General features: G+C 37.0%; 1 protein-coding gene across 1 annotated transcript in view; it reads left to right on the plus strand.

Annotated features, from left to right (window-relative positions):
* Nucleotides 1–25,284, plus strand: part of LOC102889885 (dystonin) — a 401,789-nt gene that overhangs the window by 42,949 nt on the left and 333,556 nt on the right. The window contains exon 3 of the mRNA XM_025042814.1: nt 434–634. Within this exon, the coding sequence (XP_024898582.1) occupies nt 434–634 (201 nt within the window). The remainder of the gene's footprint in view (nt 1–433; nt 635–25,284) is intronic.

Genomic DNA, 25,284 nt, shown 5'->3' on the forward strand with positions numbered 1-25,284 from the left:
CTTTCCTTCTTTTGAAGAGTCTGATCTCAGGAATGTAGAGTGGCACTTTACCTGGGATTAATATTCAGTCCTACTCCTTGTATCCTGCTTCATGCCTGAGTGAAAATACTCTTCTTTACATGTATTCTGATTTCTATATACGTAATTAAAGCAATGTGCCCACCTGCCCTTTCTTTTGGACTGATTTTATGGGATCAGAAACATTTTTTAATGTAGACTAACACTGGGCCTTGAAACACTGAGGTGCTTTTGAGAACATTGGTGAATAAATCTCGCTCTCATGTTGACATGCCTTCTGCGCGCTCACCTTGGGAATGTAAGTGATCTCACTGAACTCGGTGACTTTCGGAACTCTCTGTAAAACTAGCCCCAGAGAATTTTTAAACTAACTTAATACAAGTCTGGATTTGTTGGCTTGTGTTTTCTGCCACAGGGATTCAGAGCAAGCCCCCGGCACATTAGAAGACGAGCTGCAGCGGCTGCGGCTGCCCGTCTGGAAGAAGCCAAGCCTCTGGTGGAAGTTCACCATCAGAGTGAGCAAGAAAATTCAGCAAGGAAACGAAGAATCAAGAAGAATAGCCGAGTCCAGCCAGAGTTTTATCACTCTGTTCAAGGTGCCTCAACCAGAAGGCCTGTAAGTAGAGAATGGTCTTTTATAAGAATATTAAATATGCTGTCAAATGGTGTTGTCATTCTCTTAGTTTTTAAAAAAATCATCAAATTTTTAACTTTAAGTACTTAGGTTTTCCTGTTGTTAACACCAACAAGTGGCAGTGTACTCATGTGAGTTCCAGCAAGGAATGTGGTTTCACAGGTTTCATGGAAAGCACTGGTGCAGAGAGTTGTCAAAGAGGCATTGATTTAGAAACTGGTGAATTCTGAGCCCTATCAGAGCCAGGGTCTAGGCTGAGGATAGAGGCCAATGAGCTAAGGTATAGTAATGATGAAATCAGAGTTGGTGAGGAGAGGTGACAACAAAGCCAGTATTAGGATGAGAGAGGCATGGAGGGAAAGGTGGCCTGGGGTCTGGTGTGGTAGCTGAACCCCTCCACTGGGCTTTTGGGCCAGTAAGGCCTACACTGCCCTCTGCAACCAGCCAGAGTGACTCTGCAAAAGTGCTGGGCCTCTCAGGTGTGGCCCTTATACTGATGTAAGGCCGCAGCCTTGTCCTTTTCTAACCAAGTACCATTTGTCAGTGTTGCCTTCGCTGAGAAATTTGAGGCTCAATCAGGAGCTGGTCTCCACCTCTTGCTCATCTTTTGAGCACATTGTTCTGTGTGCTCTGATTGTTTTTCTTGGTTGGGAGTTTTTCACGTGAACTTTTTACCAAGGCTGTGACGATTAAAGATGTGGGCTTAGGAAATGCCACTTTAAAGCTTTTAGAAAAGTATTTCATGACTGCAATAATTTTGCATTGCTTTAGCATTAAAAAAAAAAGGTTGCCAGTGGTTCACTCCTGTACTGTAGGGAGCCTATTTTTGTTATTCCTCATGACTTGATAATAACCCTTTGTAAATTATTAAAACAGAACTGCCCTTCTGTGGAGGTAAATGTGTGGCAGGCACATGTGAAGATTGCTAGAAAGCCAGGAGAATATCACATTCAGTGACTGGGCCAACAAAAATGGCAAGAAGCTAAATTCCTTTATAGAAAAGGTCCTGTTTATCTTTAACTAATTGTAAAATAAGTACATATTTAGAGATGAGAGACTTCATGATTTAATAAAAGAAAGGCTAAGTAGAATTTGGTACCTATGTAGAGCAATATGAAATAGTAGGAAAATTTATACATTCAATAAACATAAGCTTTTTAATACAGGAAATAAGGAATACACACATATATCTTAATAAGTAATAGTTCTTGAGGACTTACTGTATACAGGAGGTATTCCATGTGACTCACTTAACAACCCTATGAGGTAAATGTTGTATCTATTTAATTGATGATGAAACTGAGGCCCAGAGAGGGTAAATAACTTGCTTAAGTTTACCTAGTTGTTTGGGTTCGGAGTCTAGGATTTAGATTTAGGTAGTCTGCCTCAGAGCCCAAGCACTTACTTCTACAGTCTGCTCCCTTCTTATAGAACCTGGTCTCTAGGAACTCGCGGCTGGATAAGTGGAAAGACATGCAAACAAGTAAATATAATGCATGTCTGTGCTGTGAAATGCTGTTGTAGAATTATGTGCAAGGCACTGTGGAAGCATGTTGGAGGGCCAGAAATATTTACGGAGAAGCAGACACCTGAGATGAGTCCTGAAGACAAGGAGTTTATCAAGTGGAAAGTAGGGGTGTAGGTATCTCTAATTAGAAGAACATGTACAGAAGCACGGAGGCACGAAAGGTTATGGCATACTCAAAGAACAGTTTGAGGTGGTGCTGGTAGATGAGACTGGTTGGGTCAGGCAGGACAGGTCATTAAGGGAGTGTATATTATGCTGAATAGTTGGGTTTATCTTCTGTGATGGGGATCTACTGAAGGTAGGGAGTAGGTGCATTGGTTCTGGTGCTTAGGATCTGGCTAATTCTTTACTTCTAATCTTTCTGTGTGGATCAGGATGAAGAAGTCAGTGATAATCATCAAGGTTTAGAAACTCAACTACTGCTAGTCTCTCATGAGCACTGTACATAACCTCCTTAAGTAATAAGATGTATACTTTATGCCTATATGACTTTGAACTTGTTATCCATTTTGTCTTTGAATGCCTATCCTCACTGTTTGCATATTGATTTTCAGTTCACCTCGTAAGTGACTGTTCAGAAAACTCTTTCCTGATCCTTTCTATTAGAGTGAGGTACTTTTCTCTTTGGCCCTCAGGACTTTGTGCAGATCTCCAATACAGCAGCAGTTAGTTACTGTAGTGAAAAACGCAGACTCTTTAGGAAGATGGACATGGGTTCAAATTCTACTTTTCATATCTGGCAGGAAACAGTTGGCACACTAAGAGAGTTTAATAAAAAGGCTTTTTACAGAGGTGTGGGCAGGGCTAAGGTGCTTCACTAGCCTTCAAGTAGAACGTGCCTACCTACCACACCTAACCTGAAGGGACAGCAGAAGGCAGTGGTCTTACTAGATCCTGGTAAGAACAGCAGAAGCCATGGAAGAATCCTTCTTCAGGAGTTGTGGCTGAGAAGTGCTTTCCATTCACCCAACCTAACTGGAAGCCAGAGAGCCAAGGAGCTCGGGTGATGCAGGTTATTGAGATTAGCATCATAAAGATGGAGCAAGGCAGAGATGGGCAGAGAGTCTGAGAAAGTACAGGGACAGTGGGGAATGAAAAAAAGCAGTCTTGACCAAGTTGTTCAACAATTTGAGACCCAGCTTTCTTATTATAAAGTGGTAACAATAGCTACATCATTGAATTGTGAGGATGAACTGAGCTGACATACGGAAATGGATGGCACGGTGACCTGCTTCGAATAAGCGCTCAATAAATGGTAATTCCTTCCTTTTCTTTCCTCCCCTAGACTTTGACAACTTTGGGGGGCCTTATCATCTGGTCTAGAATATCTTCCGGCGTATGACATCTGGGCGCATTTTATTGAGTAAATGAATAATGATATTTATACATGACATATATTTATGCACTATAAGAATTCAAAGAATGGAGGGTTTATTTTTTAACCTCCCAAATGGTATGGTCAGGGGATAACTACTTCACAGAAGAGTTGTGATTGAGTTGGGTTTTAAAATATAGGTAGGAATTGGATAGGCAGCAGATGTTAGGTCTGGGAAGTGAAGTAAGCAAGAGTACTGAGGACCGCTTGACCAAATGTGAAGATTTATATGAGAGAAGTACAAGACAGAGCTGGAAAAAGAGATTGGGGACAGGATACATTCTAGACAATCACTGCATTTAAACTTTGTTTCCTGTTCCTCATGGAGACACTAGAAGAAGTGAGTAGCATGATCAAAGCACTATCTTAGGATGATTGAACGTGAACAGGGTGAGTCAGAGGGGAGCAAGACAAGGCCAGGTAAGTAGCTGCTGCAGGAATCTAAGTATGAGGTGATTAGGACCTGAACTTGGAACTAACCTGTGACACTCTGCTGGCATCTGGTGATCACTGCTGGTGGGGAACCTGAGGATGGCCTTTGCCTTCTCTTCTACAGAAGGATCAATTGGAAGAGAGAGAGACTAGAGGGAAGGAAATAGCAGTGAGGGCTATTCTGTTGCTTGGGGACAGTAAAAATACTCCAGGAAGTGTTTTTGGGGCCAGGTAAAACTCACATCCTCCAGTTATCTCCATCTTCTAGGGGTTGTCTTGGAGACTGGAAATTGTCAGAGTTGGTAGGCAGCGAGGAGGCTGTTGGCTCTTTGTCTCGTGTTGTTCCTGTTTAGCTTTCTGGAACTTTATGACCTCCACTGACATTCCTCTATTTTTATACGGACTTGAGCTGAGATCTTGTGTCCTCTTCTGGATTTGGTTAGGCATAGTCAGTAGTGCTCACTAGAGCCACTCAATTCAACATGTGCTTGAAGCCTGGGTCTTTTCTAGCTTACATGTTTGGAGAAAATCATTGTTACCACACGTCGCCATGCAGGCAACTCTGGCTGTGGCTTGTAGTAAAAATAAATTAGCCGTGATGACTCAGGATTGTTTGAATGACTTTATATGAAGAACTCCAGGTATTTCTAGTGGCAATCTGAATAAGAAACAGGCCCATGAAGGAGAAAGACTGAAACAGGATATAGCTGTGAAGGAGATGAATCAGAAAATGTGACAGTGCAGTTTCAGTCATTTTCAGTAGCACTGTCCTTTTGATGAAGTGGGCTGCATGCCATGTGGAGTGCATTATACTTTAGCATCTTTGCTGCTCTAACCAATTTATCCTTTCTGAATCCATAATTTATACTCAAATGTGCCTATAAGAATTTGTAATGGAGATCGCTAATATAAACTTAATAATATACATGTTTTTTATTTCACTCCTTTGGAATGTTTCTAAGGATGAGTTAGCTAAAAATTTATCCTGATATTTTCTTTGTAAATATGTCTTGGAACTTACACTATATATGAAGACACTGGAACACACTTAGGAATTTTCTACTACCTTGGAGCAAAAAAATTAATTAGAGCCAGATCTCCATTTGTTCTTCATTATTTTGACATTACGAAGCATTTTTTTTTGATGTCTAATCCTAAAGGTTTTTAAACATCATCAGTATCACTATATTAAGAGCTCTCACATTTACTGCATGCTTATTACATTGACAACACATGGGCGTTGTTCTCTGTGTCCTTGGTTTGTTTTTTTTTCTCCTCATTCAGTCTTCTCAGCAATTCTGTAGGGTAGGTGCTCACTTTCCATAGGAGGAAACTTGTCAAGGTCACACAGCTAGTAGATGATGGAAGTAAGATTTAAACTCAAGCACTCTGACTGGAGCAGTTTGAGAATGGAGAAATCCAAACCATCACATTTCTGGTGCTAGATGTCTATCATAATCAACTCTCCTAAAGAATTTCAATCACTTTGAGTTTCAGTTTTCCTGCCTGCATGGATGGTAGATATAGATGAGATCTGGGAGTTTCTTTCAACTATTACATCAATCAAAACCTATTTTTAAATGGTATTGAAAACGATAGATAAACCCCAAAGCTTTTTGCCATGCATTTTATCGATCCTGTCTTTTTGTGGCAGAGCAATTAGGAAGTAGCAAGTCTTTCTACTCTGTTGCCCACTCATGCAAACCTGTTACTGTATAACAACTCTCAAGCCCAAGAAGTATTTCTGTGTTTGGTGTTGGGGCTAAGGGGAAATAAAAATTTTAGAGTACTTGAAAAAAATTAGGCACCCTGACTCTATTCCTGTTACATTTTACTGATTTCAGTTTTGTTTTTTTTTTGCACACTACAACAGCGTGGTGTACATTTTCTCATGACTTAGAACCTCAGACTTTCTCAAGGAGATGAAAGAATATCTGATTGAAAATTGCTAGCGTCTACCCCCACCCCCCACCCTTGCCTCCCACATCATTGCCCAGGCTGTAGCTTGCTATCCCTGCTGGCAAAACTTTGATTTGGCCCATGAGCTTCTGTCTTCTCACTCTGGAGCTCCCACTGCAAGTAAGTGAATTATTGAGCCTGATCATTTTGACACAGGAGTTGGAGGGTGGACAGGCTTAGCACAGATGTTCGGTGGTCCTGCTCTCTGAAATGGTGAATACTGAGGAAGAAGCAGATTTGGGGCTGGAAATCAATTTTCCAAATGGGATATGTTAAGTTCGAAATATCTATTAGATATTCTGGTGTCTGGATTTCATGGAAGACATGAGCCTGGATTGGGAGTCATTAGTACATGGATATCAAAACCATGACACTAGATGGAATGACTTGGGGAGTAAATATTGATAGAGAAGAGAACAGAGTTGAGAACCGAGCCTTAGATACTCAGTGTCGAGAGGCTGGGAAGAGGACTGAGCTTCTCTTATAAGTCCCAACTCTTCCCTCAGAAGTACAGACGCCTCAAGCAAAGATGGGCCCAGGACTCTTGACTTTCATTTAAGGATATTCATCTTAGGCCAAGAAAAGGTAGCTCATGTAGAAACTGGAGAAAGTAGCAGAAAAGGATTTCCCAGCATACTGATTACTCCCTCCTTTTCCTGCTCTTTCTCCTACTAAACCACTTTCTTGACCTCATCCTTCTTTTCCTTCTCTTTTTAGATTTTGTTTTCAAGTTTTGGAGGAAATTTTCTGTTTTTACGATTGCAGCTTAGGTCTTGTAAGGCTGCAAAATATTTTGGAATATTGCATCGTTTTTATTTTTTAAAATTAATATTAATAGGACTTCAGGTTGTCTTTGTAGTTGGGAGCTCGCTGCTGTGTAGAAAAGACTATATATCCTGGATCTTGTTGAAAATTTAGTAGGATGTTTCTCTTTTCCTTTCCTGCTTAGATTATTAAAAGGTCTTCCCTTTCCTTTTTCAAATATGTAGGACCAGGCAGCTTTATTTGCATAACTTGGGACACTTCCTTTTATGTATAAGGATTAACTAAACAGATCAGTACCTTACTTTGGCTTCATTGACGGGCAAATACAAAGCTCCTAAAGAAAATGTTTATTTCCTTTCTTCTTGAAATTCTAGAGAATGAATTGAATTAATAAAGTCAAATTACTTTTGCTAACTGCCTCAAAAGGATTTTATTGAATTATGTCCATTCAACTTACTGAATCTTTGCTACACATTTATATACCTCCCTTCTGGACTCATAAAATATTTCATTTATTATAAGTTTGCTATCAATAGGTGTAAGAATAATTGGTGCACAGGAGCATGCAAGGTAGGCGGACTATATTAAATTGAACAGAGCTAATACAGTTTAATTTCTCAAAAAGTTCCTGAAACCAGGATTAACTCAGTGAAGAGATTCTTGTGCTCTGCTTAGATAAATATAAGTACATCTTTCTAAATCCCGATCCTCTTCAAAAATGAGCATTTTTGACTGCTTGCCATTCATTTTGTCTTTCTTGTACTCAGGGTCACCCTTTGTCTTAAAAATCTTGAATTCTTTAAGCTTCCAGCAAAGGGAACTTAAGAAAACTTTCAGATAGCCATGTATACTTTATTGACAACTGTGGATCAAAGGACTGAAAAAAAAAGCCCCTTCAAAGACCATCTAGTTTATTACTTTACTTCTAACCAGAATAATCTTTAAATTGTTCCAGGAAGATGGGTATAAATTTTTTTATTTTAAAGGACACACTCATAGTTTCTCTTGGAACTCTGGTTGACATTTAACAACTGTCTTTGCCTCAGATGACTCATTGATCTTTGCCCTAAATCCCATGGATTACAATTTAAGACCATTTTCTGTTGTACCATCTGTGAAGGTGGTGAAGTTTAGCCCACCTGCTACTAAAGTGTTACTGTCAGTCCTTATGAAATCAAAATGTTAAAGTTTGAGGGGATCTTAGAGTTTATCTGATTCAACATTCTCCTAATGCTAGATTCTCTTTTGCTCCAGTATTTTTAGTGATAAGATCTCCCATTGTTAAGTAACTCTAATCAGTAGCAAGTTAATAATACTCGAGAATCAAAATGCTGTTCCTTTTCTAAGCTCAAGGTTCCATTCTCTAGACCATTTCTTTTATGTCTAATTCTCAGTTTTTCCAAATAACACCTTCGTTGCTTCCCTGTAAACCACCTCCTAGTGAGTGGCGAGGATCTATCTGATTTCTCTCAATCGTGTCTCTTTTTTGTTGTTGTTGTTGTGAGATGATGAGTGTTATTCAAGAAAATCGAACTATGGAAATTGAACATATCCAAACAGAATTTAGCTTGTGCCTTGGGAGAGGAGAGGTCAGTTCTGGAAATGACAGTAATGTTTCAGGAAAATGACTTGTTTGAAGTAGCACTTTGAAGTTAAGTAGTACTTCATATTTTTTAAAAGCATGCTCATATTAATTATCTCATTCAATGTGCACAACCAACATATGCATTGGGTAGGGCATATATTTTTAATCCAATCTGACAAAACTGAGTCTTAGAGAGTAAGGGACTGACCCAAGGTCATAAGTCTAGATGGAGGCAGACATTCATCACCCTTGCAATCTGTTCGGGAGAGCTCTAACTCAGATAACACTTGGGAAATTAGGTGAGAACTTTTAGGGATGAGAATTTAGATTCCAGGAGACTGGAGAAATTATTCATTTTTTCAGCCTCATTCAATTCCAACAAGTAGCTATAACATTTTTGAGAGCCTGTTCCCAGTCTGCATTATCTATACTGGCCACCTAGAGTACCAAGGTATTGGCAAGCCCACTTTGGTCTGATACTACCAAGTCCATGCTGCAACCTCCATACATCCTGCTCAAGTATCACATGTAAAGTAAGTTATCAACTTGGATGCTAGGGAATGTCACTGACTTATCAGCATTGACCCTCACTACATGCAGATCAAGATCAATAAGATGGATGAAGTTCCTAATTTAATCTGGTGTTAAAATTAGTTTTAAATACTCCTGTGCACTGTTGCTGGGAGTGTAAAATTGTGCAGCTACTATGGAAAACAGTATGGCAGTTCCTCAAAAAATTAAAAATAGAACTACCATAAGATCTAGCAATCCCACTTCTGGATGTATATCCAAAAGAACTGAAAGCAGGGTCTTGAAGAGATATTTGTGTGCCCATGTTCATAGTAGCATTATTCACATTAACCAAAAGGTAGAAGCAACCCAGTGTCCATTGACAGATGAAGAAACAAACAAAATGTGATTAATATATACATACAATGGAATATTATTCAGTCTTGAAAAAGAAGGAAATTCTGACATATGCTATAACCTTGAAGACATTATACTAAGTGAAATAAACCGGTCACCAGAAAATTGAATAACACATGATTCTACTTCTGTGAGGTACCTAGAGTAGCAAAACCATAGAGACACAAAATAAAATGGTGGTTGCTAGGGCCTGATGGGAAGAGGGAATGGAGAGTTATTTAATAAGTATAGAATTTTAGTTATGCAAGGTGAAAAGAATTCTGGAGATTGGTTGCACAATGATGTGAATGTACTTAATACTACTAAACTACACACTTAAAAAGGTTAAGGAGGTAAATTTTTAGTAAGTTTTGTGCATTTTACCACAATTAAAAATAAATCGAGTTTAAACTGCAAGCAAGGAGGCAGAAGAATAACAATAAATGTTCATAAAATAAGGGCCCAAATGATAAGAACATCAGAGAAGATATACATTTAGCTTATTTTAAATAAAACTATCATAAAGTATTAGAGGTGCAAGGTAAACAGGAGGAAATTAATTACAAGAAAAAGACTTAATTACTAATTGGAAAACATGTCCTTATATGTAGAGTGTGGGCATGATAGTATATTGAATATCGGATGGCATCATTATTCTTATAAAAGAGAAACTACTATTCATTATTCTTATAAAAGAGAAACTACTAAGAATGTAAACTCTTAGTTGAGGTTTTAAGGGCTATTGTATATTGTATATTACTTTAGGATAAACACTATTGATCTAAAACAATGTAAACTTGCATATTAATTCAGAAGATTCTGTTTTTCATGATCAATTTATGTTCTTCTGTCAAAAACTTCAGAAACTTTATTTAGCAAATAGATGGATATGTTGATGTTGTTAGGAGCCAGGATTTTCAGTAGGAGATTTTATAGCAGGTATCAAAGCAGAGAAATTAAGTAAATTTCTATAATCCTAAAATTGAATTGGAAATACCAGTTTGAACTCATGATGAGTTTAAACTGGTATTTCCAATTCAATTTTAGGATTATAGGATTAGTTTTTTCATTATATATTATCAAAATAATCAATTATAGGATTGATTATATATTATCAATTATAGGATTAGTTTTTTCATTATATATTATCAAAATAATCCAGTGGGGTAGAGGAGAAGTATGGGTAGGAGTATGGTCCAAACAACACTGACTGGGATTTGGTAAATTTTGAGGCTGGGTGATGTGTGAATATTGGGTGATATAGGTTCAATGTTCTTTATACTTTTCTATTGTTGTGTAAGCTTGAAATTGTCCATAATGAAAGGTTTAAGACATGAAAAAAAGAAACATCTTAATTTGAAATTTACATTATCAATACTTTGCTTCAAGTCTCTCTTCTGGCTTCTGTTTTTCAAAGATTGAGCCTTATTTTTTGTTAACAATATTTCCAGATTTCAGATATTTACTATTAGAAGATTTTTAGAATGGCAGAAGGGGGCAGTATTCCCATGGCTATCTTTTGATGCTTTTTATTTCTTTTGTCAACTTTTTACTTAGAACATTTTGTAATACTGTGTTGGTGAATGGTGTAGAAATATACTTATTATTTAAATTTTAAGGAATAATATAAAACACAAGGAATTATATAGGCACAGTCTTCCATTTTAATATCTAAAATCTGATTTGTCTCTGAGATTGCTGTTTTTTGTTCTTTGTAGATTTATTGATATGAAAATATAATTATTATTGAAATAAAAGTGACCCAGAAGGCAACATACTATCATATTGCTTGATATTGTCTTGCTGAAACTCGATCGATACCTGGTCTTATAGGTTTTTTTTTTTGTATTAAGTAGAATTCTTCTATTTCTATATTACTTTATTATAGCAAATTACACTTATATCATCTGACAGAGCTCATGAAATTTTGATGATGGCTGAAATGCAAGCTGTTGAATAATTGCCTTAATCGATTTGAGTTAATCTTTAATATTGACAACACATTCCATTATGTGACTCTATTCAGGAGATGATTTTCCAGAGGTTGATTATTTGCTTTATTTTGTTGCTTATACTTCTGCTTTTCTGTTGCTAAAAAGGGAGGTAAGCTCTCTAGCTCTATTTAAATCTTAAGAAAGCTTGAAATTATCATTATTTAGGATACTTTAAAGTTATCTGTGAATTTTATTTATATATTAGTCCTATTAGAAATGGGCCTCGATAATTGAGAATGAATTATAATTTTTAAAATAATTTTTAAATTTTTAAATTATAGTTGGCATACAATATTACTCGATAATTGAATGAATTATAATTTTTAAAATAATTTTTAAATTTTTAAATTATAGTTGGCATACAATATTACATTAGTTTCAGGTGTACAGCATAGTGATTAGACGTTTATATAACTAGTACCCACCTGACACTATACATAGTTATTATAATAGTTACAAAATAGTCATGAGGATATAAAGTATAGCATAAGGAGGATGAATAATAATTTTTAGCTGCTTTGCCAAATGGAAAAATAATTACTCCATTTACCTTTACTAAAATTGGATAGCTAGGCATGGATCTTTAAGAAGCAATGGGGTCCTCATAAGACATGTGCTTTCATTTCATGCTAGTAATTTTTTACAACTTGCAGCTGCAGAAAAATAATTATTTTTAAATAGCCAACGTAAGTGTTGAAAATGAGATCCTTTTTCTTAGCTGTCAGACTAACCATTTCCTTTGAACTGTGATTATAATCAGTTGTGATGTATCACTTTGAGCCTTTCTTCTCCTGCATTCCAAGAAGGTTAAACATTACTGAGCATAAACCTCCTTCCAAGGAGTTTAGAACAGCAAAAAATTATACATTCTACCTGAGCATACACTTTAAGATGGAGTTCCATGTACTCATTCAGCTCTTTGGAGTTTTGAAGACATGTCAGAAAAGTCATTAGTCAGGATTCTTGGCAAATTCTTCCATCCTTTTGTTTGGTGTTTTGTTGTTTTGTTTTTGTTTCTGTGAAACAGAAGATTAACCTCCCATTTAATAAAGTAGGAACTAGAGTTAGACTTGATTTCTTCCATTGATGTCAAGTTATAGAAATTTGTGATTTTCACCTTTTCACCAATAAAGAAAAACCACTTGGATTAAATAGCTGATTATTGACCTGCTTTTGAATTGTTATTGTCTATTTTCAGTAGTAAAAGTCTGAGTATGGTGGAAAGTTTTAGAATTCTGTGGCCTTCTCCTAAAAACTGGAATGGTTCTTTTTGAATATAAAAACAAACTGTTGGTCTGAAGGTGAGAGGTGAAGTGGGAAGATGAGTCAGTGGATATCAGGCATTGTCTGAATCTTTTAGCAATTACTTAGTGTGTGCTTTGCATTGTTAGTTATTTTCACTAGTCCTTTTTATTTTCCTAGGTATATGTAACTGAGTAAGAGAGTATTTTACATTGCTAACCACTGTAGAAGTATTTCAGAGTTGATATTTAAAAATATCTCTTTTATCGTGGGGCAGATAAGTTGAAAAACAAAATGGCACCGCTTTCTCAGAAAAACTGTTTTCCAAAATAATTTCTTCAGTGCAGTTCTATCTCTTGTTCTGACTTTAATGAGAGGAATTATGTCAGCTTGGAAGAAAGAAGAGACTGCTTTATGTTCTAAACCTTAGCCCTAGGGAATTGTGGGATTTCAATAAATTTTTAATAATGACTCTCTGGTCTGCTCCCCCCACCCCCCAAATTGTTATTGCTTAGCTGTCTTGGAGTAAGAAAAAGTTGTACGGCGAGAAATCAGAGGAATGGAGAGAAGGAGAATCAGATGCTCAGTTATTGGGGCAAATTGACAAATTAGATTGTAATTTATATCTCTAGAAGTACTTTTCTTGATATTCTTTTGAAAGTTATCTATTCGTTATGGGAACAGAATTGAAAAGTTTTTTATATCATAGGCTACAAGACCACCTGAGTTATTAATGGGCTTGGCCCAGTTTAATTTTGCTTGCGTTAGGATTTAAACCTTTCATCAAACATAAACATTATGATGGAGTGGCTAAGATTGTATATTCCAGAACCACACAGCCTATATGAATATAAATTCAGTCTTCGGCACTTACGAGCTCAGTGCCTTTGGGTGCTGTGAGTTATTCAGCTTCATTGTGGCTCAGATCCCTCCATTATAGAATGGAGGTCAATTTCATAATGTTATTGTGAAGACTCATTTTTTTATAGTGCTCAAAACAGTACTTGGCACATGTTGAGTGCTATATCTGTTTACTGTTTTTACTTACCAACAACCTAGGTGTGGGATAGGATCATAGGTGTACTGGAGATGCGGAGGTGAGTAACGTAAGGTCCCGGATCTCAGGGATCTTATAGTCTTGAAGAAGTGGACGAACAGATGGTTACAATGTAGTATGATAGAGGGTGGTGTTCTGAGAGGATATTAGAGAGTCACTTATCTCAAAATAGGAAGTTCAGACAGGCTTCCTGGAAGAAGTGGTTGCTGAGCTGGGGAGCAGGATGTCCTAAAGGAGCAATGTGTGAGAGAGCTCTATTCTTTCTGGGGACCTAAAAATAGTTCCTAATGAAGCTGGTATGAGGCTAGTGATGGCTAAGGTCACAAAGGGCCCTATTTGCCATGCCACAGAGTTTGGACTTTTATCTTTTCGCATTGGGCGCCCCCAAAGGCCAGTGAGTAAAGGGAGGGTTGGGATAAGAATTCCAGTTTAGAAAGATGAGTCTAGTGCCAAAGTAGCCATTGGATTGGAAAGATACAAGGTTAGAGACAGGGAGACTAATGCTTTGGTCCAAGTAAGAAATTATTAGGGCCTGAATTAAGATAGTAACAATGTAGGTGAAAAGAGAGGAATTAATTTGAGCGTTATAAAGGATTAGAATAAATATAACTTGGTACCAAACAATATGTGGAGTGAGGAGGAAGGAGAAATCATCTATATATTTTTAAAATACATTTTTAATTTGTTTTATTTGTGGGGGTCTAGTCTAGCCAATGGGCAGATTCTAGAATCTTTCACTAACATGGGAATTAAGCAAGATAAGAACAAGGTGAGGTGTAGGGGAGGGGGGAAATATGTTGGATTTTGTATGTGCTGATTTTGAAGAGCCTGTGAGACGTCCAAGGAGTGATGTCTAGAAAGCAGTCGGATATTAGAATATGGAATTCGAAGGAAAAGGCAAAGCTGGAAAGACAGATTTGGTGATCGTTAGCACATAGAACCTTGTTAAAGCTATGAGAGTGAACGAAGCTCAACAAAAGAGCCTGAAGATTGAGAAAGATGAGATCCCAGATAATATGCTGAGATTCCAGATTGTAATATCTGAGGGTTAAGTGATGGAAGAGAAAGCCATCAGGACAGAACAAACAGAAGAAGCGATCAGAGAGGAAACCAGGGGAGAATGGGGTCACAGAAGCAAGAGAAGAGTGAATTCCAAGAAAGGAGTGGTAAATATATTGCCAAGAAGTCAAGAAGGGTGAAGACTGAATTCGTGCTCTGAATTTTAAGCAACAAAGAGGACATTAATGTTTTGGGAAGAGGACATTTTAGATATATAATGTTGGGTGGAAACCAGGTTTTAGTGGGTTAAAGAGTATACAGGATTTTTGATTTCAAGATGGCAAGGAAAAACCTTTCCATTTCTGACTCTTCTTACAAAGTCATTCCAAAACTACAAGGAGAGCAAGAAACTGAAACATGAAGTCAGTCTTTGATGAAACTGAGAGAATTTATAATCTTGAACCAAATATATGAAAATGAAAGCAGTGGAGATAGGTAAGTGACTTAGCTAAGAAGAGTAATGTTTACAGAGAATCTAACCATTGCCCCCTTTCCAGCACCCCAGACATAGTCAGGACTAGGAATCACCAGGTTTTGTTGCAGGCGGAAATGAGGTGAGGACTGCAGTTAGGAATTGTTTAAAAGTTTCCATAGGAGTATTTTGACCGGGCACCTTCGTTACTCAGTCAGACACCTTTGTCTTCATTGCCACAGGGGACAAAAAGTTTAATTTCTGAAGAACTTGAATCAGAGAGACTATGGACTTAGGAACAACAGGCATTGAGGAAGGCAGAAGTGAGGTATGGGATTGGTAAATCTGATAAGTCTTCTATATCTGTATACCCCCACCCTACTCCCATACCCCTGGTTCCAGAATGACAGCATCCAGGCTTATGCTTTCTTGGCAAGGGACTGACCCTTCTCTGAAGAAATCGAACCACCTCGAGGAAGATATAGATATTAATGGGCATACTATAAAAAAGCCAGTTGCCACATAATCACCTGGTAGTGAATCTTACTAGTTGGCAAAGTTGACAAACATCATTCACTCATGCTTCGGTAAAGACCACTAGTTGGACAAGCCTAAATCATATTTCTAGTTAACTTTTTAGTATCTCAATCCTGAATGTGAATGGATGGCTAACCATCACCAGTTATTGAAGAAAGCCTCCAACATAAAGAGGAGAACAAAAAACCCAGACTAACAAAGAGAAAAAGAAGTAGTGACAAAATATGGAGATGAAGGAAATTCTTACTGCCTCAGAAGGGTAAGAGAAGATACTGCATCTGTTAAAATGTAAATTTCAAAAAAAAAAAAAAAAAATTAAAAACAAAACAAAACAAAACTTGACCCTTAGGTAAATATAAAATGAGCATGTGTTAAAGATTTTATTCAACTCATTAAATAATGGGAGACCCTGTTAGATAATAAGATCAATTTAAAGGAGAAACTGAAGGACATATATATTTGGCTAAGAATGCAGAAATGAGTTTGCTAATAGATATAAAACAGTTAATATCCTATAGGGGAATAATATGCAACATTGAGGTTGTCAGTTTTGCTGGGTAGAAATTAAATCAGTTGAGTCACTGGGCAGAGTTCATTTGCATTGCTATGGACAAGAATCATTTGCTTTATTGCAAGTTAACTTTACCCTTACAGTATTGTAAAGTAGCCTAATCATATGGTCCTCAAGGTATGTTTCCTAGTCCAGCAGAATCAGAATTGCCTGGGAACCTATGCTTTGTTCTGATCTACTGAATCAGAAATCCTGGGCGTGGAGTCCAGCAGTCTGTGTTTTAGCAAGCCCTCTAGGTGATATTGACTGATATACATGATAAAGCGGGATGACCGCTGACTTAGTAGAAAGTTGAAGGTGCTCATCCTGTAGAATTAGATAACCACTAGAGAGTTTACTAGACAGTGCTCAACACTGGATTGAAAGAATACCTAATAGTCTCTTTTGCCCATTTCCAAGTCTTGGGCAGTTTTTCATGACACATAGGTGAAGCAAAAATAATATGGAATTTAAAAACAATTAGGAACAAAGAATAAAAAAGAACTCTTGGAAATTAAAAATGATAGCAACCTTCTCCCTCACCCCAAAGTTTATGATTGAGAAAATTTTTCAGAAAGTAGAAAAAGAGAGAAAATTGGAGAGAAAAGATAAGAACATTATAGAATAGATCCAGAAGATTACATATCTGAAAAAAAGGAAGAGAGAAGAGACAAATGGTGAGGAAGAAATTATCAAAGAAATTAAGCCACAACAAACGTTCTCAGAACTTAAGGATGTGAGTCTTTAGATGAAAAAGACCTAATGAGTGCCTAACACAATGACTGAAAAAAGACCTATCCCAAGGCACATTATTATATAATTACAGACCACTAGGGATAATAAGATGATCCTGGAAGCTGAGATGGGGAGAGAGGGAAGGAGTGGGGGAGAGAGAGAGAGAGAAGGAGAGAGAGAGAGAGAGAGAGAGAGAGGAAGGGAGAGACAGAGAGAGAGGGAGAGAGGGAGAAGAAAGGAAGGTGTAGTGAAGGAAGGAGGAAGGGAAGAGGACAATAAAGATAAAGAATGACTTAAAATGGGTGTTTTTATTTTATGTAAACAATCATTCAGTAGAGTTGATTTAGACAAAGATGCAAATGAGAAAAAAGTCATTAAACTCTTAAGAACAATACTAGAAGCCTTAAAAAAAAAAAAAATGGAGCATCGCCTTTGAAATTCTGAGGGAAAATGATTTCTAACCCTGGATGTAATAGCCAAGCTGTCAGTAAAGTGCGAGGATAAACACATTTTCATATTTGCAGGGATTCACAAAATTTATGTTACGTGAACTCTTAAACGATATAATAAAACAATAAAAGAGAAAGACATGGGATCCAAGAAACTGTAATTCTAACACAGGAAAGAGGTGAAGAGAATCTGTAGGATGATGACAAAGGATGGCCTCAACATCATGTGCAGCAGACGTAGGAGCAGCGAGCTGAGATGGGAGCAGGAAGGTGGAGGGCTCCAGAAGAGATTGCTCCAAGAATAAAAATGGAACAAATTTGACCAAGTGGAAAATTCGCATTGAGTTTCACCAAGCTCTTGGTAGGTGTCAGAAAATAAAATAAAGAAAATAGAAAGAAATGAGGCTATTATTAGCTCTCTAAGAAAAACAAAAGTTTGAATAAACAAAAATTAATTATGCTACTTGATTAAGCAGTGAATTATATTAACATGGAATTAATCATAAAATCACTGAGTATGGATTAAAGCAAAAATTACACGAGAAAGGCATAATCTTTGTCTACCATAATAGGAACTCAATCGATAGTATCTAAAATTAATGGGTCTAGAGATACCGCTATGTGCACAGTATATAGAACTATAAAGATCAATGCTATAAGAACCAATGAGTTGAAAGTGGTTGCATCTGGGAAGAGGGGGAGGAGAGACCGCTATTTCTGTGTATAATCTGTTTATTGATTAGGGTGCAAAGAGAAATGAAATTTATTCTTATTCTCCAATCTCCTTTTAACTCACTTTCTCCTCCTAAGGAAAAACTCAAGACAGGTTCAACAACTTTTCTGGTCACTCTTAGATAGTGGAAAGTCCTTGGGTCACTTTCAAGCATTAAAGATTTTAGCCCAGTCTAAAGATAACATAACTCCAGTCTGGTCTTGTGTATTATCAAAGCTCTATATTCAAAGTTAATATTCCCTTTCTTCCCTCAGCTTGAGTCAGTTTCAGGCTGAAGTGCCAAAGGATGTGATTGGCTGCTTCTCTTTCTCTTTCTCATTTTCTCCTTTACCCTCCGACTGCTCTGTAATTGTCCCAAGGAGAAGAGGAGATTAAGGGACAAGGGCTTGGCTTTCCACAGCCCAGATAGTTGTCACGGAGCATGGTGCCCTCTGCATGTGTTGCAGTTTCTTTCATGTGGAGAAATTATTTCTTTTGCTTGTGTATTTCTGCCTTGCCCTTGAACTTCTGATGTTTCACTCCCTCTATTTTGGTCCCTTCTTCCATCCACACGGTCCCTTTGAAAAAGAAGTCTAAGTTAGCTTTCTCTCTCTTGGGGCTCCCTCTCTCAGGTCCCCCAAAAAGCATATGCCTTTGCCTTCCAGGGAGGGGCATCTCAGTTCTGGTCAGCCCTTTTACTCCAGCCATAGTCTTCACCTTTAGACTCTCTTAGTGAGAGTTATATTCCAGTCATACGTTCCCTAACCTCAGGGGAGACATGTTTCGTCCTTCAAGAGGTCTCCTGAAGGCTTCTTTCTGGTTTAAGGTACAGAGTAAGCACCCCAAACCCTCTTTTAGGAGGAAATGCTCAAGGCATCAATAGCTTTCTCCAAAGCAATCTTTTTCTTGGTGTCTGGCTTCATCTACCTCTCTTAGAGTGGGCAATGGTCTCTTGTTGCTCTAGTTGGTGTTATGGTCATTTAACATGGCTTTCATGGATGCTCTAGCACAGTTCCTCTTGCACATTTATGGGGAAGATTAAGATCTACACATGCTTCTTTAATGCATGACTGGTCTTCAGCTGACGTCAAGGGTGTCTCACTACATGAGTTCAACAAGCACCTGAAATGGTCTGTTTAACAAGGCAAGTCTACTCACTGATTGTATTTTCAGGCCAATGTCAAATTATTCTAAAAGTTTCTAGATACTCTCAATTTCTGTATTTACCTTGTAGCAAACTAATAAAAACAGTTCTCAGACTGGCACCAGCCCATGGGTATATTTTGAATTGTACTGTTCTAGCACTTTCCTCCAGGATGGGAGGATAGTGGCATTTATTGTATTGTTCATGGCCTTTGGGGCATCAGCTAAAATAGACCAAAAAATGTTCTAGTTTAATATCCTATTATAATTATAATAGCTCTTCATTAACTCACATATATTTATTACATGTCTGCTCTGTCACACAGATCCTGTAAAAATAGAGCTCTCATTCAAAAAAAGGGAGAGATAATAAACAAATAATGTGTGTTATGTTTGGAAATGATGTGAAGAAAAAGGCTTGAGGTAGGGGAGAAGGGAAAGTTGGAAGTGGGATGGTAGTCAGTAGTTTTATATTGCATGGTTGGGAACATTCTTTGATAAAGTGACACTGGATCAGAGCCCTGTATCAGTGACAGAACCATGTATTTGGGTGAGAGCCTTTTAGGCCAATAGCTTTTTAGCATTATTTGCTTCTTAACTTTATGGGCATGTCTTACTTTAATAAAAAAAAAATAAAAAAAAAAAGAAAAGAAAAGTCAATTTAAAAATGAATGCAAAAGGAGGACATGGAGAGAACATTTGTAGATTACTCTTTGAAGAAGTTTGCCTAAGAAGGGAATGAGAAATTTAGACAGTAAGCTAGGGAGGATGTAGTATTCAGAAAGGTCTTTCTTAAGATAGGAGACATTTGGGATGTTTTGGTGAGAAAAAAGAGGGGGTCCTTGTCTGGGCCTGGGCTGAATGAAGGTAAAAGTAAGAGCAGAAATAGATACATTTTGGGATCGACAGAAGTTAAATAGAAGCAGTGCTGAGCACCCAGTTGATGTTAGCTACTTTTACATTTGTTGAAGGATCAAATTGTGTGGCTGAAGAATGTTTTCGAAGCAGGTTTCAGCAACTTAGGATCAGGAGTTAAGGTGAATGTTTTGGCTGATCCAAGATGCAGAGTGGAATTGATAGATCTAGAGAAGATGGCTTGGATATTGATGTCAAGAGAATTTTTGAAATGTTGCATCATGGAACTGGATGAGGAAGAACAGGAAATCAGAGGGCAGTTCTGGCTTCAGTCAGGAACAAAGAGGATTGGAGGGCTGATTAGCTTGAAAAAGAGTGAGAGAATTAGAGAGCCAGAAATTTAAAGTCATATTCTTGGGTTAGCATAAGAGGTCTCAGAGTTGGTGTTCAGTTCCAGGTGATGTCATCGTCCTAAGAGGAGCCCTGGGGCTGAAGAGGAGAGAAGGTGAAGATTATTTGAGTTCAGGGGGTTAGGAACCTTTCTGGCTGAAGTGTTAGATACCTCATCCAACTTATGTGAAAGTCTTCCCAGCTGATGATGACACGCGAGGTGGAGAAAAAGCAGTGAGTCAAATGCCAAAGTCCTCGGTGAATGAAGGAGAATGGCCAGAGGTCACACAGTTCGCAAAGGGGAAAGGAGTAGTGTTGGGTGATGACTCTGGACTTCAGAGAGGGCCAGGCTTTTGATGGGATACATGGGAGAACAAGCAGCTTCTGCTTGAGGAATGCAGGAGTGCAGAGAATAATCACTTAATAAACGATTAAGGTAAGACAAACAGTGAAGTTGACATTTTGTACAGCTTGTTGACAGTGAAATGAAGGTTCTAAAAGACACCTAGGAGAAGTTGGCTAGGAGTGCGGTGGTGGAGGAGGTGCTGATAGCAGGAGAGTGACGGTCTTTGAGAGGAGAGCTATGGGGCTTCAATTTGGGGCAGTAGCCGAGTCTGGGAGGGATGAGCCATGTGGTGGGTGAATTCACCTGCACCAAGATCCCAGCAGTTCTAGGCATGAACCTCAGGGGAGCCAGAGGCAGTCCTCTGCCATCTATACCGATAGTCTGTAGCCTTTGATTCTGGCCAGGTTGTATGTCAAATAGACACTCTACTCTGTGCTTAGAGTAGGAGCTCTTCAAAGGCCTTTTGGAATGACTGAGACCTAAATATATTATTGATTCCAAACTTGAACTTTAAAAATGAACTTTAATTAAATGACTTCAAAATATATTATTATTTAAATTGGGAAGTTGCAATTCAGCTTTTACTTAATTATGCATAAATGAAATTTAAAATTATAAAAAATATTTTAACTAAATTTATTGAAATAATAAAGCCCTTTAAAACATTTAATGGAAAAAATGTGTTACATGTGTCCATTCATATATGTGATGATATGGATAAAGCCTGTACGAGAGTGCCTAGGACCCTGTGAACATCTCAGAACATCTCTGGCTTGAGTTCCAAATAGAACCTCTGTGAGGAGTTGTTCAGAAGGTGTCCGTGCAATTAGAAATGGTGTGAGTAAAGATAACCAGGCCTCCAATATGACTCTCTTCAGGTGGTTGGGAAGGGAATCCGCTAGTACTCCGAGGAATCTTCTCTCTCAAGGGCATCAGTTTTGACATTTGCCTTTGGTGATATGGAAGAATAATTTTGTAATTTCTTTGCAATCTCTTAAATTGCACATGATTTGAAGTAGGTAGTGGGAAGGATTAGAAAAAATAGGTATTTTTCAGGATCACTAGAAAAGAATATAGAATTTGGAGTTTTAAGACTTAGATTTAAACTGGAACAATCATAGTTTTCTTTGCTATAGAATGAGATTATAGCAATATATACTTCATAGGGATTAAATGAGATATTTTGAGCTATAAAATTCTCTGCAAATATAGTTTTATGATTGACAGGGGTTTTAGGTGGTGTGATGGTGATAAAGACAGGTGAAAAGAAAGTAAGATGGCTGATTCATGGCACATTCTCATTGGTGGCTCTTGCAGGCCTGGTGTTATTAATTAATGAATTAATCTGATAAGCACCCACAACCCCCAATTCAAAACAAAAGCTAGGAATTTAGCAATATGTTCTTCCAGCCACTTGACTCTCCCTAATCTAGGTAACCATCATTCTGAAACACCTTTATCATTCTAGATTCCCTTTTCACAGTTTATTACATCTCTATGTATTCCTATGAAGTTTATATTTTAAATTTTTAGTTTTCAGTAAGACAGATTATCATGCTTTATGTAATTATTCGGAACTCATTTTTTTCACTTAATATTACATTACTAGTATTCAACTATATTGTTGCATGTCACTATAGTGTATGCATTTTGATGTTTGCGTGAATGTACCACAGTTTGTTCATTCACTCTCTTGTAGTTCCAGGCTTTGCAAATCATTTGAGCGTTCCTCCATGTTTTCTTGTATATGCCTCTTATTCTGCATGTACAAATTTTTCTTGGGTATCTGCTTAGTGGAAGTACATATGTATACATTTATATGTATACATGGAAGTATACAAATATACATTTCATAGGGTATATATGAAAATTAAACTTTTGGAAACAATGACAAACTTTTTCAAAGTTCTTGAATCACTTATACTTCCACCAGCTATGCGTAAGCAAGCATTAGGAGCCATGTTCTTTTAGGCACTTAGAAATATTAGACTTTATTTTATTTTTTTTTTTTTACCAATTGAACACATGTACTACGTTATCTCGCTGTGGGTTTTACTCTAATCTCTAATGATGCCAAACATCTTTTCATATATTTATTAACCATATGTGTTTCCATTCCTACAAAATGTCTGTCCATTTCATTTGCCCTTTTCCTCATTTGGTTGTGTGTGTCTTATTGATTTGTAGGAGTTCTTTATATATTTCTGTTCACTGTGTTTTAATTTAAATTATGATATTTTTCATTGGTTGGTTATTTTTGATAATCTCTTGTCCCTAACTCATACTTTTGATGCCCCTTTCTCTTTCTTTAAACATATAAAATATATTTATTTTATGTTTAATATCTGATCATTAATATACCTAAAATTTTTGTCTATGGGTTTGTGTATGTCTGTTGTTTCTGTAGTCCCGCCTGTGGGGCCTTGTTTCGTTATATGTTTTGCAACTTTAAAAAAAATGAGGTATAATTAACATACAACATTATGTTAGCTTCAGGTCTACAATATGATTTGATATTTATATATATTGCAAAATGATCACCACAATAAGTCCAGTTAACATTGTCGCTATACATAGTTATAGAATTTTCTTGTGATGAGAACTGATTTACTCTTAGCAAATTTCAAATATGCAATAAAGTATTATCAACTATAGTCTCTATATTGTGTATTGCATCTCCATAACTTACTTATTTTATAACTGGACATTTGTACCTTTTGACTCCCTTCATCCATTCGCTAACCCTTTACCCTTGTTTTGCAATTTTTTATCATAGTCTTTTGTTTGCTGGAACTTTGTGGTAAATTTTGAGGCTTGAGTTAAAGGTATATTTCTCCAGAAAGGGTCTTCTTTTATTTCTGCCAGGCTTTATTAACCATGGAGGGGCGGGGGGGGGAGAAACCTGTCAGTGTCAGAGCTTTTCATATGGCATAGGTAGTATAATTGTGGCTGCATTTATACTTGTGGTTATGAAAATGTTTTTCTCACTCTATCCAGCTTCAGCCTTGAGACAGGCAAGTTGCTATCTCAGGGTATTTTGTTTTGTTTTCCTAGTTCATACTTTTCCTGGATTTATTTGCAAATGTTCCAATCAGATTTGTCTGTGTCTTCTGTCTCTGCATAAATGCTTGTCCTTCAAGAGGGAAGTTTTAGGTTATAGGGATCCATGTATCATCTCTATATTTGTGTTTTTGCTTTTTCATTTCTCTTGGTTTTTGAGGATTTTCTTTATTTTCTGCCAGCTCACTGATGTATGAATGTATGTATATATTTATGTATGTATGTATGTATGTATGTGTGTATTTAGCCAGCATTTTTAGGTATTGTGTAGTAGGAAACCTTGTTAGGATGTCAAGTCTGCAATATATCTGAGAAACCCTTGCTTGTTTTTGTACGACTAAAGAGGTTCCTCTAACTGGGTCCTCTTAGATCAGAGCTATATGTACCACCAAGTTCTAGCTTGCATCCCTAGAACCATTGAGCATTAAAAAATCTGAATGTCATTGTCAAAGTATACGCTCGCCCTCCCCGACCCAGGGAACCAACACATGACTTTGAGTTCTCCTTTTTTTACAAGTGTAATTTCATTTGTACTTAGGGCTTTGCAGTACATTGAGCCAATTGCTTCTCGTCTCTTAGTATTAAAGCAGATGATACAGCTCCTTCATTTCCCGTAGATAGTAGAATTCATGATTAGACAGGGGGTTGAGAAATACTCTGGTGACTCACTTATTTTCAAGTCTCAAATTTTAGTACATATTTATTTTTTCAGTTATGCTAAATCAACCTTCTAGTTGCACAATGTTTTGTTATAACTTGAAGTTGAACATAAAATCTCAAATGGAGAAAATGTTGACACAATATTTTCATGACAAAAAATCCTGATAAACTATAAAATAGCAGTTGTGGTTGTCAAGTTATTTCATTTATTAATTTTATTTATTGCCTTGGTAATCAACAACTTTCTAAAAAGATATCGTAGTCCAAAATAGACCCCCCTCTTTTTTTCAGAGGGGAAGATGAGTTAGGGCATTATGAGAGGATATTTTCTATTTTCTTTCTTACATGCGACACTCAGTGCATTATATCTCTAATTTATTTGCTTTTAAACTTAGTTTGGGATAAATATGTTGTATAAACAGGCTTTGTATAAATTGTAAGTAAAACATTAAAGATATTGGAATTTCAGCATCAGAAGAACTTTAGAGATGATGGACCCATGGATAATTTAGGAATCTCAAAAGTCATCCAATCTGGATTGTCACTTTGAGGAAACAAAGTGACCCAGAAAAGTGACCTGAGATGCCAAATGTCGTATATCTTTTTACTTTCAGAGTCACAACTGGGAGACAGGACCTCCTCATTGAGCATACTCTTTTCTGTGCTGTATTGTTTCTCTCTTTATATGCCATGTTTAGCAAAGCATTTAAAGATTATTTTTTATATCTATAAATTAAAAAAAGGTGTATTTATATGTATTTTGTTAAATGAACTGACCCTATGTTTAAAATTAATTTAGGAAACCCAGACATTTTATATATATTTTTAAAAAGTATATAAAAATCTTTAGAATTTATGGACGTATTAAGCAGGCAACACAG

Source organism: Pteropus alecto, unplaced genomic scaffold, assembly GCF_000325575.1.
Source record: "Pteropus alecto unplaced genomic scaffold, ASM32557v1 scaffold7, whole genome shotgun sequence".
In the NCBI taxonomy this organism is placed as follows: domain Eukaryota; kingdom Metazoa; phylum Chordata; class Mammalia; order Chiroptera; family Pteropodidae; genus Pteropus; species Pteropus alecto.